We start from the raw sequence: 19038 nt of genomic DNA on the forward strand, positions 1-19038 counted from the left end.
GAGAAGTTGAGTCAAGGTCCCCTGCAGGAGTCCTTGCCCAGCTCTCCCTTCCTGCTAGCAGCAAGCACCGTCTAGTTCCTCGGGGGTCCCCAGAAAGTCTCCACAACTTCCAACAAGGCCCACAAAAGGCCCAGGCAGAGCCCAGACACTGCTGCGCAAACTGCTGCGTCTGTTCGCTGCCTCTGTTGGCTGTGCTCAATTCTATAGAAGTTACTTGTAGTTTACAAGTTCTCATCCACTCTTCTGAGTGCATCCATATAGGAGCAGTGGCTGAACTTTCACTATACATGCCTCAATGGATATGTAGTTAGCAGGCTACAAGATGATTAGTTTATCTAACAACCTTCTTCAAGGTAAAGGGAGAAAGTATCTTTGGTATGTGCTCCTGCTGTACAAGCCACACACTTAACAGTCAAACAACAGGCACAAGAGATTCATCTCACTTAAAATTTAGATGCCCCATTAGGCTCGAAATTCTCATAAATTAGGTACCTCAGTTCCTTAAAACATGGACCTAGGCAGCTACCTGCATTGTGAAACACTTCCATATCTATGTAAGTCTAGCCGTAGGGTCCCTTAATAAATATTTGAGATGAATAAGGTTTATTTTCCCTTAGTTGCATGTCACCAACTGCATGATTTCAATTATTCTAATGTACACTCCCAGTCACCTTGCCCTTTGGATTACTTCCTCTCTCGCTTTACGCATTCGCGTGTTAGGAGAAACTGGGAAAGGTAGTTTAATTGGAGAAGGAAGGGTGAGTTCAAAAGTATCGTCTCTCCACTTAGGCAGAGAACAGCAAGCGATTTCAAAGCCTACTGGAGATCTGACTTGTCATTCTGGCCAGAGAGGGAGTGGCAGATGAGTAAAGAAGCACATTAAAGTAGACTGAGGAAGTGAACTTAAGATGCAACTGTGAAGCAGGCTTTTAGCTAAAGCCAATTACTTATCTAGCTACCTAGAAATCATAAGGAAGAATATCTCCTGGTGAAACAAAGGAGAGATGAGGAAGAGAATGAAAGGACTTCAGCTGTTCATTTTCAGTGCAGGTGAGTACTAATTTGGGTATGCCCTCAAGGGGTGGGTAGAAGAAAATAGCACTATCAAGTCAGAATATCCCAATGGAATTTGTGTGTTTCTTTTTTTGTTTAGTAAATGTTCCTGCATGTTTATCATCAGGCAGATGTGTTTAACATTTTCATATTGAATGTCCAGACTCACAAGTATCTCCTAAAGCCACAAGGCTATTTCAGGAACAGGGAAAGAATGTTATTCTTTATGACGCTGGAAAATGTTTTAAAAAAATAGATTTAATGGCGTCTGTTAAACACAACCTTTGTCTCTGAAGAAGAAATTTCTACAATTAGAAGTGGAAAAGTCTTTAGGGTTTACTACTTTATACATAAATCTTTGTATAGCGTATAGCTTAATAAGATTATATCCTACTGTTTGTATGTACTCCCATATGATTTGTGAACTCTACATACTATACATGGCAAGCAGAGGCACACTAATCCCTACCAACATACATAAATCAGATAGCCTGCCCTTGGCCTTCATCACAGAATTCCCTCTTCGATCTGCCATTCTCATCCTGTTTTGCAGGGTCTACAATCTCACTTCCACTGCTTTTTGACCTGTCTGTTGTCTTCTCAAACAAACATTCCTATACCTTCTTCTAGACCTTAAACAAAGGTATTTGTATGGAAATCACTCGCCTTTTTATAAAATATCCTGAAAACGTCACTTTCACAGTAAGATCCATAAGAAGAAAATTCACAAAATTTAATGATATTAGAAAAAACCGAACACTCTCCCTATAATAGCATACATGACTTAGGTCATGATTTGATGATTAGAATATAAATTGTGTAGTCCTGTTGGTATTCATTCTACTTTTTCGTTATGCTCATATTGGTGCCATGTAAATTACAGATTTGTAAACTTTTCAGAGCACAGGTCTATCTGTTTTGTGAAGCTCTTCCTTACTGTTTGGGAGGGCTCACGTGATAATAATCCAATGTTAAAACACTGGCCTGTGAAAAATTTTTGAAGAAGGTACAGGAGGTTTCTGCACCGCATCAGAATGGAGACGCTGCACAGTTCACTGCAGTGCAGTGTTGAGATGCTAGAGCTACCTTGAACAAACTGTGTCAGGATCTCAGCACAGGTTGACTTCTCCTGCTGAACAGCTTTTCACTGCAATTGTGTGAATAACTGATACTTTGTTCTTCCTGCTGAATGAAAAGCCCCAAACAGTCGTTCTGAATTAAACGAAGTATTTCATTTTAATGCTAAATAACATAATTTCACATTTAACGAGGTTTTCCCTCTCCCACTTTTGAATTAAACTACAGCTAATTTCTGGAGTAAAATATTGAGAAATTAAAATCAAAGCATTTCCTTTTAAAAGTTCCTTTTAAAACAACACATTTCAACTTTTCTTGCTTTTCTCACTTGCCAAAACAACTAAGACTTTCTTAATAGTTTTGCTTGATCAGAATCTCAATTTTTTCAGTAAGCAAATGCCCCTCTGTAATTTTTTCAGTGTTTTGATACCATTTGTTAGCATTTACTCAATAAGGGATGTTAAAGTAAACAAGTCACTTTGATTTTTCTTTTTCCTTTTTACAAAGGTATAAGTTGAGCAAAGGGAGAGAAAACTTCTCAAATTTATTTTTAAAATGCTATGTAAATACTAATTAGTAACAAAAAAGGTAATTTTAAGGCTTAAATCTAGATGATGCTATCCCCCTAGTAATATATAGGCTATTCAACTTCTCGCCTATTCTGAAATTCTTTTAGAATTAACCCTCCCTCCTGTCCTTTCAGCTGTACTTCGAATAGATTTTGTCATCTCACAAAAAAAGCCCGAACCCCGAAAAACAAACCCCAATTTTTAGGCATGCTACCTATAAGTAACTGGCTGTTCTACTTGACAAAGGAACATCTGTAATGACTAATGATAGTAAAAGAAGGATACGCTACTGAATTGACCACCACCTTTGAAACAGTTGAGGTCTTTGTGAAAAGTGTGGTGACAGGAGGGAAGGAAAGAGATCAGGATGAGTAAGCGGTCTCCCAGAATCAAACCACACAGCTTTCATGAGAGCCAGAAGGACACGTAATGGCGGGAAAAATGGGAGGGCATCAGAAGTCAGCCTTTAGGACAAGAGCAACAGATGAATTAGCAACCTTCTTTTTATGGACTGTTTCTCTAGCACATGCTCTTTGGTTTAACAGTTTTGTGACTCTGCACTGAAGATATGTTTGGAAAAAAACCCTAAAACCTCATTTATTGTAGGATTGCAGTCATCCAGTTAGAAGAAGGAAAAATACATGTAAGGGGAAGTCTTAGGGTTGGGCAGTTTCTTCTCTGCCTCGGGGCTGAGTGAATGACCTGTCAATGAAGCCCAGCCTGATGGAACCAGTTTCTGAGTGACAAAAGCGTTAGGAAATTGGTTTTGCTCCCTCTCCTAATATAGACTGTGGTGATTTTCCCCTAAACGCAGAAGAGTGTCTCTATCCAATTGCAGTAGGCAAGCAGATTTTACAAGTATCTCTAAAACAGAGGGAATAATTTAAAATGCAGCCAGAAAGAGCCCTAAGGTTATGCAAACATGGCCCTTGCACTAGGTATTCCAGAGCAGAGAAAGACCTGGGAGTGGCTGCAATAAAGTAATTCTAGAAATACCTTGCCCTGCTGGTGTTCTTATAATAGCTGTCAGCAGCTATGAATGAATTAATCCATGAGAGAAAAGGAAACACTACTGCCGTGTTACACGTGAAGAAACTAATACACAAACTTACCAATTAACCATACGAGACCAGCACAAAATGTAATCTTTGCACTTGCTCTAAAAACGTGTCAAGCTGGTTCTAAAGCCAGCTGTGGAGGGAAGGCATCCCTGCCAGGCAATAAGGACAGAAGTGTTCAAAGGAGAGAAAGGTTTGACTGCTATCAATATTCCCACCAAACTCCTTTCAGGAGAGGAAATGTGTGTAAGTTCTATACGTAAGGAGAGGCTTGAAGGGCTATTTGCTATAGGGAACATCTGATAGGCGCAAAGGTCAGTGATGTGACTCTTAGGGCAGTGACAACAAAACCCTTTTTAACACTAACGTTATTTTTTCAGGGATGCCTTCACTACCACAGCCTGCCCTTCCCACATTTGGGGAGAGCACACATCTCTGCCCTCCTCCATGCCCCTCCTTACTGGATCTTGTTACGGGAGAGCCTTTGTGATGGGAGTGCCTCACACAGTAATGTGAGTGTGGGACCTCCCCATGATGGGAGTGCCTCTGTGTAGCATTGCCTTTCCCTCCCCCTCCTCGCACTCTGTCTGACTGGTTTCAGACTCGGATTTCTCGAATGATTCAGCCTGGTGCCATAGAAGAAAGACGCACAAACTGTAAGGAGAAAGCAGGTGTTTTTAAACACAGGCTCCCACAGGCACAAAGGCCATCTAAGGCTGGGCAGAGCTAAACCTCCAACAATGAAAACCTGCCACTACCACATGCAGAGCATTACTCTGGAGTAAAGCTCAGCACGATGAGTTAAGCATCAGGTCAAATGGAATACAACATACAGGAAACATCCACCCTGGTGTTTTCTGCAACTCATTCCCACGTTCCACAGGCAGAAGCTACAATTCTCAAAGAAAGGTGACTATTACCGTATTTATTTCTTAAAGCAAATGGCTATTGTTTCCCTTGCTTCTTTAAAAATGATTTCCTTTTCTAGTTTTTTCCCTGTTCAGGGCATCACATGAACATGTTTTGATTCCCAGGCACAAAATGTCAATTCTTTATAGAAATGGTTTGGTGCAAGCTACTTGACAGAGAGTTTCCTTCATCCCAGAAATGTGATAGCATCAATTTCTTACTTAAGTCTGAAGCCCTAAGACTGCTGGTACACTTGTACTACCTGTTTATCTGCCTCCCTCTATACATCTTGAACCTGTTAGATGACGTTTGTGACATTGAAGGAGGGCTCAAAAATTACATGCTTACAAATTCCATGGAAACTTATGTCCAGGTAAAAAAAGAGGGGACTAAATGAGCGTGGAAAGGAAAGTAGAGTTTAGCTATTAGCCACCTTGTGCAGAAACTGCCCATAGCCACTCAGCCACAGCAAACATTGCCTCCTGCTCAGTGGGGAATGCCATGGACAACAGAGGGCGTATGGGTTTACTGTGGTGTATAAGAAATCCAAAGGGACCAAACATGTAAGTATGTAGAAAACCAGATTTCACTAATTTTGCTGACTGAAGAATTTATTCTCTTCTTAGTTCTGGTAACTGTTCATGCCCTCACTGTGGAAATACCTGTCCAGAAAGTAGAGGTGGCACGAGGGAACAACGCTACTCTTCCCTGTAACTTTAATACTGAGGCTTCCATCAGCACAGGGGATTTTGTTGTCTGGAGGAAAATCAACAGTGAGGTAAATCAAGATTCCTAAAGAAATATACGATAGGGCATCCAAGACAGGAGTGGGAGAAGAGATGGAAGCAGGACTATGGGAATGTGTGTTGCAAGACAGGATTCCTGCAAGACTTTCTTTAATCTCAGAACTATGCATTTAGAAACTCTGATTCTAGATTCAATTTATCACAATTTCATTGAATGATAGTAAGCAAGTCCTCTACCCTTTCCTCTTGGACTTGCAATGGGCTACTGAGAATACCTCACTACATGTGCTGTGGGTTTATATCTATTAACATATGTGAAATACTCAGATATCCTATAAAAAGCTACATATACATCGCTTAGATACTATATAAAACATTTGAGTTGATGAAAATAATACAGGGAGAGATTCTTGAGGGCTTCCCACCTTCACAGGGAGTATTTGAAGATAAGGAGACCTCCAAGGTTCTCTTCAACTTCTTGGGATTTAGTGAGAGGTGAAGCAGCCTTTGGAGACTTTGCAGTAACTGCCAAGGATTTATTCTGTGAAGATCCTTACTGGAGGAATGCAAGAGAATATATATAGTCTAGGGGAATTTGATCGACATATGTATCTCACACAAGTCTCATGGTATTCTGTCATGGAGAGGAGAAATGAAGAACTCCCAGGAAAAGAAATCAGTTGTCCCTGACTTCAGATAAGGTGAGAGATAAAGGGGATTCTAGACAGACATTCAGATACTGAGACTTTTGAGCTTGTATGACTTTCTGGGCTCTTTGGAAAACTGGGGCAGGTTTAAGGCCCTCTTTTCCAGATTGTTCTCAAGTGTGGGCTAATCCATGGAGTTAGGCAGTAGACTCACACACAAGAAACTAAGATTGATTAGCTTCCCTTCTTCTCTGATAGGATGATGCTGTCACTAGGTATTTTGATGGACTTGTACAGTATGGCAAGGGCTATGAGAATCGTATACACTTCACTGGTGATGTAAACAAAGGGGACATCAGTATCACCATCAATGCAGCGATGATGGAAGACAATGGTACCTTCGCATGCAGCGTTCGTCTCCGGAACGACCCTCCCAGGCAGACTGCATTGATGGCTCTTTTAGTCCTTGGTAAGCGTGATGGAGGCAATCCCAGATCCCTTAGATAACCCAGTGTGCATTCTTTAATGTCCTTACTGTTTTAGACAACAGATTTAAAAAAAATAAAATAAATCTGCTCCCAGTAAGTCACTATCCGCAATTCCATTTCCCATCTTTTCCTACTACTACATAAGTAGCTAGGAAGGCTGAGAGCACCCAACTCCCTTAGATACCTGACTGTAGGAAAGAATAGCCCTTAGAGTTGTGAAGTTCAGTTTCCTAATAACCCCAGCCCCAAGAGTTGTAAAGTTCAGTTTCCTAATAACCCCAGCCCCATTTCTGGGCCTTCCCCATTCTCCCTATGGCTTGTGATACTCCATTTATCAAGGGATGAGTTACCCAACACTATCAGAGATATCCCACAAAGCACCTTAAGATTCCTTCTCGGCTAGCAAGTATCAAGACGGGAGAAACAAATCAGCAGTAGAGACAAAAGTTCATCACAGTTCCTTTGAGAAGAAGGTGGTAGGTGCAAGGCCAGCTTTTGTTTAGCACAGAAAAAAGCACAGATGTAGAGGATGGGTTGAAATAAAAGACTACACCTTGTTAATAAAATTCCCTCCTTTTTTTTCTTCCTTTAGTTGCACCATCCAAGCCAGAATGCCAGATTGTGGGGACAGCAGAATATGGACAGACAATCAATCTGACCTGCGTTTCTCATGAGGGCTCCCCAAAACCCACGTATGGCTGGCAAAGCTACAATGTACAAAACCAACTCCGTTCACTACAAATAACAGAAGGTATGAGAAGTGCGAAAACACTAAGCCTTTGAGCTCTCTATAGATCAGGATCAGAAAGATTTTGAATTGCAAATTCAAAAAGACACAAGCTTTTTTTCTAGGAAGTAGTCTGGCTAGGATTTTAGAAAGGTGTCCTTTTGACACAAGACACAGTCCTGAGTAACTCCGCAAGACAAAAAGCGGTGTTACCTGAAGTAACAATGGTAAATAAGATTTTCACTTCAGCTCTCACCTAGTCAGAAAGCTGGCTTACTCTGGAAGCAGACAGAAATAATTACTTCTCAATTGCAAAAGATAAGGGTGAGAAGTTTTCTAGCAGGTTTGTCTTTGTGTCCCAGCTCACTTGACAATGTCTAGATCACTTTCTGGAGTAAAGGCAAGCAAAAGTTGGCTCTGGAAGCTACTTGCCTTGTAGAGATGACTATACACCTACAGGAAGGTGGTGTGAGAAACAACTGTATCATTCCTGCTTTGAGAATAAAGAGGCCTCCAGTTCTTCAGGATCACCACACAAGCATATGGCCCTAGTATTCTATCTGCTTTTATTTTAAGTCAGAATCTAGACAAAACAAACCAGTTTTCTATGACAGGACCTTTTGTACCTCTATTCACACAGAAAGGAGGGTGTAATAGACTTTGGAGTGTAGTAGTGACACAGGACTCAGATTTATCGCTTTAAACAATGCTATTTCTTCCTGGCATGCTCAGCTCCAGAAGGACTGAGGATGTATTTGAACCTGCCTCTTCTGGTTTGAGTTATTGTAGCATTGCTATATAGGTAAAATAAATATGATCTGACTCTATAGGACATTCAACTCACTAGCTGACACTTGCATAAATTACGCAAAAGAAGAAATGTAAGTAGAAATACAAACCTTATTCACTTGACTGGCCACTAAGTGGTGCCAATGTATCAGAGACAGCCCTGAACACACTGTGATCTGCCTTCCTGAAGCAACAGGTGACTGCTTCTGCCTTCATTCTGTTCTTCTCTGGGGCAGAAGTTTGTTCTGATCCATTTCCATTTTACTTCCATTTTCACCAGAGCAGTTGTCCAGTAAGTGTGGAGACTGTCTCCTTCTGCCCTCCCTCCCCAACAGTTGGAGGCACTACTATTACTACAAGCAATATGTTTCTTGGTATTTGTGCTAAGCAAGTCTCAGTGCTACAGAGTATTCTGAATTCCCTTAGGATTCATTCCAAAATTGATAGTATCTGACCCACATTCTTCCAATTTGACTCACCAGTCAATTAGTTTTGATTTAATTTACAAGGTTTTGCAGTCCAGTAATGGACTGCAGTTCTGAGAACATTAAACATCACATTAGAAAAAAGTGCAGTATGCAGGTCAGTAAGTAGAGAGCTTGAAAAAATCAAGAGAGTAGAGTCTGTTATTTGGTTTGCATGCTCTTTTACTATCTGGCGCCAGGTGGCAGGAAAGCACCGAACAGAATCCTAGTTCCACGAGCAGGCTGGAAAGAAATGAGATCACAAAGGGAAAATAAAACAGGAAAGCCACTGAGAAACATTCAGAGCCTCATGCTCTTAGATCAGGAATCTGGACCTTTATCAGTAGGTCGTAAGAAAAAACACAGACTACACATACAAACGTCAGCTGGAGATGCAACAAGCCCAAACTTACTGTTCTGTTTTGACAAACAAAGAGCTAAGCTTTAGTATGCAGCTCTGAGCTCTGTCAGGGTGCATAGAAAATGTCTAGTGTCATAGCATTCCCTAGTCACTGCATTTCTTCTCTTTAGTTATTTTCACAGCCTCACTGGCCTCTCTCAGGCTAGAAGACTACCTCTCCCACTAGTGAATAATTAAGATCTTAAATCCTAAGGTGCTGGAGGATTGAAGAACTTTTTGCCATATTACAAGTTAATCCACCAGATGGCCACTTCTCAAAGCCAGCTGCCCGTTTGTGCCATCTTACGCTTCTCAGTAAAGAGAGCTGCTCTCTTTGCTGCCATTTATCCACTGCAAACAAGATTTCACTAAGGTTGCATACTTCTTCACCGCCCCCAACATTTTTTTTTTCTAAAAGGAATACTTAAATGCCACACGTTCCCTGTAATCAAAACAGCACACTTCCATTTATCCTCCCACAAATCATAGTAAAACCTGGAGACTAGCATGGAAGCTTTCAAGCAGGACAGAACAATCCATCAGCTCTAATAACTTCTCATCACTCCCACTAACCTGGGCTAGAATTGAAAAGCGTCTATCCCCATTTCCTTCCCTGCTCCCATTCTTTTCTTTTCCTCATTGGGTTTGTATTTTGCAACAGGAGAACGGTTAACTCTAAAGAACATCTCGGCAGATACCTCTGGCTTTTACATCTGCACTTCAAGCAACAGAGTAGGAAAGGAATCCTGCAACATCACAGTCAGCGTTATGCCACGTAAGAGACCAAATTGCTTACTGGAAGAGTAGTACCAGAGGACGCATCCTGTCTAAGAGCGAAGGGATGAACAGAGACGAGGCAGACTGAAGTATAAAATTCTGCTTTCTATCCAAAAAGTAGCACAGGTTTTTAACCTTTAGAAGAAATTCTCTGCCTCAAGTGCTCATAGAGCTGTCCACACAGTTAGTTCACAGTCAGACAAAAGATGTGTATAACAAGGGACAGGCCTGAGCACCTGAAGTCTGAATCTCAACTTGGGTAACATGAGTTGTTCAGATAGGGCTCTTCCCTATCTCTCTGTCTAAGCAACTGCTCCTATAGATGTCTTAGCAACCCAGTACAGAATTCCAATTGCTGCAGTCCAATAAACGTGGTTCACACTTAGTCTGGATCTGGTAGTGGGATCTGACAGCCAGTAGTGGGATTTTAAGTGCAGTGGTTGTGCTGATCACATTTGTTATCTTTCTGTTGCAAAAAGGTGTTTTGGTTTTTTTTCCTTCCTTTATAGCATCCATGAACATTGCCCTTTATGCTGGCATCATTGGTGGTGGTGTTGCCGCAATTATAGTTATTGGTATTTTAGCCTATTGTTGCTGCTGTCGGGAATACAAGGACAAGGACTATGAGATGACGTAAGTACCCTTCTCTAAAAAGGGAACAGAACATACGAAGGGTTCACTTTCTCCCTTTGGCATCAACATATGGAGTGAAAAGCTCAGGTGGAAAAAAAAAAAATCGCCAAGAGAAGTGCGCACTGCTTTCTCCTTTCACTTTCTACCACAGTGGCTTCCACCTTTTCTCACAGAATATGCCCAGTACCCCCAGATGCCTTTATGATCTCTGGGGTAGAACACGATCATTCAATTGAGCCTTGGAACCAAACTGGTAAGTCAAAGTCAGTCAAGCAAGCACTGGAAGAGTAGTACCTTGATTAGCAAAGTCCAGGCTGCTTCTCATTTCTCCTCGTCCTTAGGGATGTTTCTGTCCTTGCTAGCCTAAATCACCATGACACTTTGTATTCAGAAGTATCACTCCAAGATAGCAACTTTTTTCTTAATCTCATGATGGAAACAGACCACTATAGGGAAGAATAGGATGAGTAAAGATACCCCAGCCATCCTTTCTCTATACATACGGTATGGAAAAAAGTAGCTCACACATCTTGCACCACTAAAAAGATCTAATTTATGGTGTTTGGTTTGATGCACTTCCAGGTGGGCTTACAGCAATCTGAATTCATTCTAACGCAAAATCTCTTCAAAAAAATTAACTGCTTTTAACTAACATCTCTTCTCCTGAACGTTTTAGGGAGAGAGAAGATATAAACAACCCCCCCCCAGGGGCAGCCTATGAGGAGTCAGAGAGCAGACAACGAAGATGAATGAAGAAGGAAGCAGGGCACCAATGCTATCCTCAGGATTTGCTGAGGCACAGACATTGCAGTAGAAAAGAAATCAAGTCCCTCTCTCTTGACACAAGGATTTTTTTTTTAAAGAAAAGTCAGAGCTAATGGCTCTGACTTTAAGTTCCTGGGAGAGAATATCCTTGTCTCCCTGGAAAAAAGTATTTAACATGCAATAGGGACTAATATATAACCTCACAGCAGAAAAATGCATATGAAGCACTTCACCCACTTCACTCCAAAATAACCAGTCTTTGAGACTTCTCACTTTCTGTAAAAGAAGCCAGTCAGCTTTATTTGGAGAACAGAGTTACTGCTGTATTGCTAGATCCACAGAAGGTTTCAAGATCACTAACTGCATATCATTGAGAAAGGGTGGTCTTGCTTCTGGCGTTATGCAAATATCATAGCTTGCAGTTCTAGCACAGTGACATTGTCCAGTATAGAAATGATTTTATGCAAGACTGAAGCAAGCTGATTTTTAAGGACATTTTATAAAATATGTTTTTGTATATATTATAAATGTACAAGTAAATAAAAATACGGAAAAAAAGTCACATCTGACCAATGAAAGCCTCCTGTTTGGAATAACAATGCATACTAATGGAATGGAAACGTAACAGAACTAAACATTTGAGTTTCAAGAAGTTAGACTTGGCTCCCATAATTGGCAGCTAGAATGATCTAGAAACAATCTAGTAGCCTGCACAAGGTCAGATGGTTGAACTTCTCAATTACAGCGCAGAGAGCTCCTAAATGCTAATCTTCATTAGATTATTCTCTCCTCCTGATGCTGTATGGGCAAGTTATAAATAGTCTATTCTTCCGAAAAATGACAGTGTGAGAGCATGCACATGGCAAGTACCTCTTTAATAGAAAGCCAGAAAAAGCTGCTTCTTATAAGGCAATGGAAGGAAAGGGGAAATGAAGGAAAAGTACGTTTCTATTCAAAATGACAACACTTCATTTAATCAGAAAGTAACAGCTATAACAGGGGGTGTTAAACTGAAAGGAACTTACATCACTAATACCTGATCTTTGCAAGTGAATGGACTGTCTTTGATTAACCAAAAGACTGTCAATTATTAAAGCTGATCTTATTATTTTTATTATTATTAAAGCTAATTAAAAGTTGTTTATTAGAAAGACATGTCCAATAAGTGACTAGCCCTAAAACATTTATCCTTGCAAAACTTCCTATTGCATCTTTGACTTTAGGAGACTTTGGGAAACTTACTGCAATACTCCCCACCCTTTACCCCCAAGTAGTTACTTTTAATGTGTAACAAAATAAATTTACAGAAGAACCAGCAACACTCCTACACAGGGATAGCATTTTCTAGATTTTGAACTACACAGATCAGGCTATCAGAGTAACAACTTTCTATTTGCCTTTGTTTTACATGATGCTTTAAATACAATTATTCATGGGCACTAATAACACCTGCAAAGATCAATTATCACAGTTCTTTCCAAAACCAATTCTCTCTGGCAATGAAGAACTTGAAGTGCAACTCAGCGAGACATTCTGAGGACCCCTTCCTATGCTTAGTTTAGATACATGACAACCTTCATTGCATAGATGGATTAAAAAAAACATTTTTGCACACAGAAGCAGAAGGCAGATAAAAACAGGAGGTACATACCTCAGAAACAGAAGAATAAATAAAACACACTGATAGGTACTTTATTCTCATTTGCAACAAGAAAGTAGAGTATGAATCATCTAATAAGCATTCTAACAGGTTTTCACCGTGAAACAAAAGCTATTTCTTTTATAAATGCTACAGACATGAGTCAGCACTCCAAATTCCCTCACAAACATCTATATCCTTGGGCTGAAGAGGGCTTTTCTGCAGAAGGATAATAGCACAGATTCTCATCAAGGATCTTAGCTGGAAAGACCAGCAAAAAGACATGACAATTATCAATAGCATTCGTGGCCAGCAACTGGGTCTGGCCTCTATAAAACATTTTAACACTGTCTTACCTATCCCCCACTTTTCGCTCTCAGGATCTGTCAATCTTAATTGCTACTTGTCAGCTGAAGTCTTCAAGTAACCGTGCCTGTGACATTTGCACATTGGTCGTTTTAAACATAAAAGAAAAAAGTGTTAATCTGCATTGGGTTATTTGGACAGACCAGCCACAAAATACAGCTCTCAAGAAGAGATTATAAAAGAGACAACAATATTAATTCCATGCGCTGTAAGTAGGTTCTATAAAAACTAGCAGGAGAAAACAACATGAGGGTCAAACATCACTGTTACCAAAGGAGAATTACTTAGATTCCGCAACACCAATCTCAGTTCTACACTGGGAAATAAAATAAGTGATAGTACACAGAGGACCAAGATACTCCATTGTGTCTCCTAACAAAAATATGAGAAATTGACATTTTGGAAGTTGTGTATTTAGCACAATGCTACACCTCTTATTCAAACAATTTGTTAAATTCAGTCAACCAGAAACACATATATTCAAATTCCTAGCTTTCTCCAAGGTTGTTCTGTGATTGAACGCTCCTGCTCTTAGTAACGTAAGCCTTTGGAACACCTAAGTATGCGATCACCCATGAGCCTCAAGTACACCCAGAACTTCAAACAAAACTAAAGAAGCACTAACACATTTAGGAGGAAGAGGGAGGAAAAGGATAAGAAAGCTATCAATATTTAATTAATTCCCAAGACAGAGGTCTTTATCTATACCCAACTTCAATGCTCACTTTCAACAAAGGGACGGAAGTAGACAAAAAATGACTGATCGGGCCACAGAGCCTATTTTTCTACTTTATGCTCTACACAACCTTTAGTAAATTACATTTTAGTTATGTTTGACTTTCAAATAGAAGAATATGCACACATATACTTTATCTGTGCATGAACAGGAAGAACCAGAAGACAACAATTCAAGCTGACACCAAGCCATTTTCCCATCTGCTGGACTGCTGAGATCTGTTAGCCCCAAGTGAGAAGAACAGCCACAGCAAGACTTTGCTGTTACATAGTAAGACTTCTTTTGGCACCCATACTAACAGGATTTTTAAACGTTAGTTCTTCCTTCTGACCTTTACCTCAGCGCTCTGCAAACAGGCCATTTCACATATAATGAAGTGTACAAGGGAAGCAAAGAAGTCCCCCGCATCAGTCTATCGACCCAGAGAAAAAAAGGTAGGACAAAAACACTCAAATGTGATTTGGAAATCAGATCCGCCTGCACTGCCCAAAGCAATTTTACAAGCTGGGACTTCACCACAGTTCCCTCTTGTGTTTAGAAGGGAAGAACGTCTTCCCAGTAAACTGCTAATGCTCGAGAAAACTGCTCCTTCACTGCTCAAACTTTTTGCATTCACTTAAGAACTTTAACTTGCTTATTGCACTCTGAAGGCAATATACTATAAGGTTTACTGGGAAAAAATGTTTATTATTTGTAGTATCAGTCACTAAGCTGTTAAGACTTCTCCCTATCTAGGCACCTTTCATCCAAAGGAACTCAAAGGTCTTTTGAATGTGGCAAGCAATTTGCCATCATTTGTGGGTGACAGTCATTGGTCAGACGTTAAATGACCTGACTGGAGTCACACATCACCACAATGCAGCAGAAACATGCAGATGACAAGGAGGAGTCAGGATTCCAGCTCCTGTGATACACCCTGCCAAGCAAATGTTCTCATCAACAGCCTTGTTCCCATTTCCATTTTGTCTTCCAAACACTCAATTATTTTTTTTGTGTTTGTTCCTATCCTAGCTTCTCAGCAGAGCTGGTCTCCAGCCAGGCCCCAGCCTGTACAGTTGCAAAGGGTTCTTCCTTCCCAGGTGCAGGACTTTGCAGAATTTCCTAAGGTGCCTGGTTTGACCACTCCTCCAGCCTGCTTAGGTCCCTCTCTACGGCAGCCCTGCCCTCAAGTATATCAGCTGGTCTCCCCAATGCAGCATCTTCTGCAAACTTGGTAAGAGTGCTCTCCATCACTTCCTTCGTATTACTGGTAAAGATGTTAATCAGGCCACAGAAGAGACTCCTGCAGCACCCCACTTGTCACCAGCCTCCAGGCCTCAGAGTACCATCTAGTCATCACCATCTTTGGAGACCGACCATCCAACCAGCTTTTTACCTAACGAGTCGTTAACCCATCTAGACTGTAATGTCCCAACTCGGATACCAGAATACTGTGAGAGATTGTACTGAAAGTCTTGCTAAAAATCAAGGCAGATGGCACCTGCTCTCTTCCTTTGTCCACAAATTTATCACTATCAGGCTGGTCAGGCCCAGTTTACCTTTGGCAAACCCATGCTGACTGCTCCCTGTCTCCTTTTGCCTTCATGTACCCAAAAATCCGTTCTGTGAGGACTTGCTCCACGATTTCCCCGAAGACTGAAGTGGGGCTGACAGGTCTACGCTTTCCTAGATTGTCCTTTTGGCCTTTCTGGAAGATGGGCGCAATATTTGCCCTTTTCCCATAATCATGGGCTTTCCTTGCTTTCCATAATCTTTTGAAGATGAGAAAGAACGCCCTTGCAAAGATATCAGCCAGTTTTCTCAGCACCCCCACGTGCAGCCCATCTAGTACTACAGACTTGTACGGTCAAGTTCTCCCAACTAATACCTGACTTGGTCTTCATCCACTGCTGTTTCTCCAGTACCGTTCTCTTTCCTGAGCCCTTCCTTTAAGCACAGAAGTCTGGGAGACTTGCTATTACAGACTGAGGCAAAGAAGACACTGAGCACCTCAGTCTTATCTGTGTCTACTATTAGTAAATCATCCACCCCGTTCAGCAATGGCACCATTTTTTCCATGTTCAGCCTTCTACTACTAACACAGCCATAGAAGCTCTTCTCAGTGACCTCGACATCCCTTGCATCAATTCTAGGTAGCTGTGGCTTTCCAAACACCATCCCAACATTTCTGCTTTCCTCCTATGCAGCCCATGCCTGCTTCTACCTCCTGTGTACTACTTTTTTGCACTGCAGTACAGTGATAAGTTCCCTGTAAAGCCAAGATAGGCCCCTGATACATCTACCTGTACCGTTGGACTGTTCTTGGGTTTGGAAGAAGTTGTCCTCAATCTCTCGTCCACTTTCCTGAGCTTCTTTATCCTTTAGAGCTGCTTCCTGTGGGATTCCACCTACTGTTTCCCTGCATAACCTAAGGTCTGCTCTCAATTGCCTTCCTCACTCCTTAGAATCTTCAACTCCAGCACTGAACGTTTACTAAAGCCAAGGCTGCCACTGCTTATCACAAGATTCATGGCGGAGCACAATTCAGAACTGATCAGATACACAAGAGTTAATTATTCCAAAAATTCTTGTTGCTAAAGTAACAGCATTACTTTTCTATTTATTTGTATCATCTGTTTCAGGAAAGACACTGACACAGTCTTCTGTCTAAAGAAGTTTACAGTATGATGAGCAAACTGTCAAGATTAATTCTGGGTGCACTGGCACTAGTAATAAATTCATTATAGCCCTACATAAGGGAATTTGGAACTTCTCTCTCTCCTGCCTGTCACCTGTTTTGCATGTGTGGAAGGGGATTATTTGAAAATGGCAATTGCAGAAGCTTGTGGGAGCTTCTAAGACAGAACGAAGGAAAAGTGAGGGAACAGACATAATACAGGGTTACACCAAAAATAGCATTTGACAATTTCTTCGTTTTACTGACTCACTACAACAAAAATTAATTGACAGTTCATTCTAGGGTGGAGGTAAGGGTCTGATAACCCTGCAGAAGACACCAGGAGGGCAAAAACTAGATAATAAATAATTCAACACTTGGAAGGTGAGGAGGTGGAGTTGCCCTTAATGGAGGAGAGCAGTGAGAATGCAGAGAGCTCTGCCTTGGGATGAACGATGAGCCAGTCGAGAGCTTAAGGGTTAGGATTAGAGGGCAGCCCAAACCTGGGCGACATTGTGGTGGGCGTTGGTTGCAGACTGCCTGGTCAGGAGGAACCAGATGAGGCCTTCTTCAGACAACTAGAAGCTGTCTCATATTCATAGGCCCTGGTCCTCATGTTTCTCCATTTTTGGTAACACTTTTTATCTCAATCTTGAAGTTACACAATGACAAGCATAGTAACAAATGTTCTTAAGTTTGTGTACTTACTCTGACAGCAAAATAAATATTTTAAGAATAAAAGAATAATTCTTTTATGTAGAACTGCAATATGAAACATTTATTACAATACTGACTTCTGAAAATAATTCAGTGATTACAGTTCTGTACGTTTTGGAATGTTGTCAGTTAAGAAACTTAAAACTAGAACGACCTTCTTCCACTTGTAGAGAAGCCTTTACCATCACAAAATAGTGACTCTAACCCTGTTACAGTGTTTCCATATGCTTCATTTATAAACCTTAGTCTCAAAAGTATACATTCTCTTATCTGGTGAAGCCTACCAGCTAGAACAATGGCTTCAATGGAATAAAACACAGAATCATGCAAGAAAATTCAATGAAATAAGCAAACTTTTAGGTAGGAGGTATCAAAATGGTTCAGTGACCCTGTTGAACTGGAAGAAAACATCCTTACAGCAACTGAAACAGATTTCCAACCAAGTCAGCAACTGGCCTCTTTTAATATATTGGTCAGCATGCCTGAGTTCGTTCACAAGTGTGCTGACTTTTTATTCTGATTCATTTCTATTATCCAAAATAGTGAACTACCTTATTTGTAGTTTTACTTCTTATAAGGAAGAAAACCAATTTCATCTCACGGTTAGCTGCTGTGCAAATAGTATCTCGCAACTGGACTTCAGCTGGAATAAAATGGAGGAACAGCTCAGAAAATAAGCTCTTATTTTCCGGAATCAGATATAGGATTTAAGGAGGAGGCTCAGACTAACAGAAAAAATTTTGGAAAGCTAGTCGAAGACTTGTATCTCCATAAGATGAAAAATCTAACTTTCTAGCAATATGTCGGACAGCCTCCCGGTTTCTATGTTCCTTCAAATAATTATGACTGGTATCTGCCCCAGTCCTAATAAACTTGTAGAAATTACACCTGCAGACTATTATACCCATTTGATTTTGAAATTCGTTTAAGAAACAAACGAAAACATCCTTAGATTCTCAAGAGGAGTTTAAGGGACATAATTTAACTGCAGAAATGATGCAAAGGAAAAAAATATATCCATATTGTGCTTGTTCCTGATATCTGCTCATTGTCTCCAAAAGAACATTAACAGATGGATAAAACTGCCACCACATTTTTCCAAGGCTTTTCATAGAACGTCTGCTTTTTGCCTTGAATGACTACTCAAATCCTTAATGGGTAGAAGAGAGAGCTTATCAGCAATTCTTTGAGACTACTAGACTTCTAATTCCCCTAATGCAGCCCTTCAAACATCCACTGCTCTCCACCACCGATTTTACGGAGCGGAACTGTTATGCACTGAAATTCTGTCTTCCATATACAGAGGAGTGGATGGAGGTTATTAAAGATGAAATAAACCACTTCTTTAGTGGCCCATGTCTCAATTCTTCTAATCCAAATGGAACTGACTGTTTGATCTTACATTTCTGCTCCAACCATTAAAAAACAGAACATGGTATTTATTTTTAAAGAGAGGATGCAATTGCCAGGTCCCTTCAAAATACGTCTCCCTGTAGACAGAAACCAAGATTTCATTCTTATTTAAATCCAATCAATAGTTTTATCATTCTAACAAGGATTTGAACAGTCAAGCGTTGCACATAAGATGAAAAAATGCAGTCTGGAAAAACTACTGGTTATCCTAAAGAAACAAGAAAAGACAGAATGTACAGCTGTCCTGGGTGTAAAGCAAACTTTCAATTACTTAAAGAGTCTGCTAGATGAGATGCACTTTTCAGCAATCGAGTAATTCCTCTTCCTCGCATGGTACTCGTTCCATAAGGAGGAGTCTTCACACCACAGGGAGAACCACCTATTAAATTAAATACATTTTGCAAATCAA

The 19038-nt window shown here is 40.6% G+C and overlaps 2 protein-coding genes across 3 annotated transcripts in view; one reads left to right on the forward strand and one right to left on the reverse strand.

The window, feature by feature from the left end:
• On the forward strand, nucleotides 1–11693 carry GPA33 (glycoprotein A33). Its single transcript, XM_068909673.1, is given in 8 exon segments — nucleotides 1–1050; nucleotides 5293–5444; nucleotides 6318–6528; nucleotides 7140–7298; nucleotides 9589–9702; nucleotides 10214–10337; nucleotides 11014–11035; nucleotides 11037–11693. Coding segments are annotated over 8 exon segments (882 nt in total). The 5' UTR covers nucleotides 1–1004; the 3' UTR covers nucleotides 11091–11693.
• Nucleotides 11687–19038, reverse strand: part of MAEL (maelstrom spermatogenic transposon silencer) — a 19869-nt gene continuing 12517 nt past the window's right edge. For both annotated transcript variants that reach the window (XM_068909658.1, XM_068909651.1), the window contains one exon: nucleotides 11687–19008. In XM_068909658.1, coding sequence (XP_068765759.1) covers nucleotides 18897–19008 — 112 coding nt within the window. In that variant the 3' untranslated portion in view covers nucleotides 11687–18896. The remainder of the gene's footprint in view (nucleotides 19009–19038) is intronic.

The sequence above is a fragment of the Struthio camelus genome, chromosome 1 (assembly GCF_040807025.1).
Source record: "Struthio camelus isolate bStrCam1 chromosome 1, bStrCam1.hap1, whole genome shotgun sequence".
In the NCBI taxonomy this organism is placed as follows: domain Eukaryota; kingdom Metazoa; phylum Chordata; class Aves; order Struthioniformes; family Struthionidae; genus Struthio; species Struthio camelus.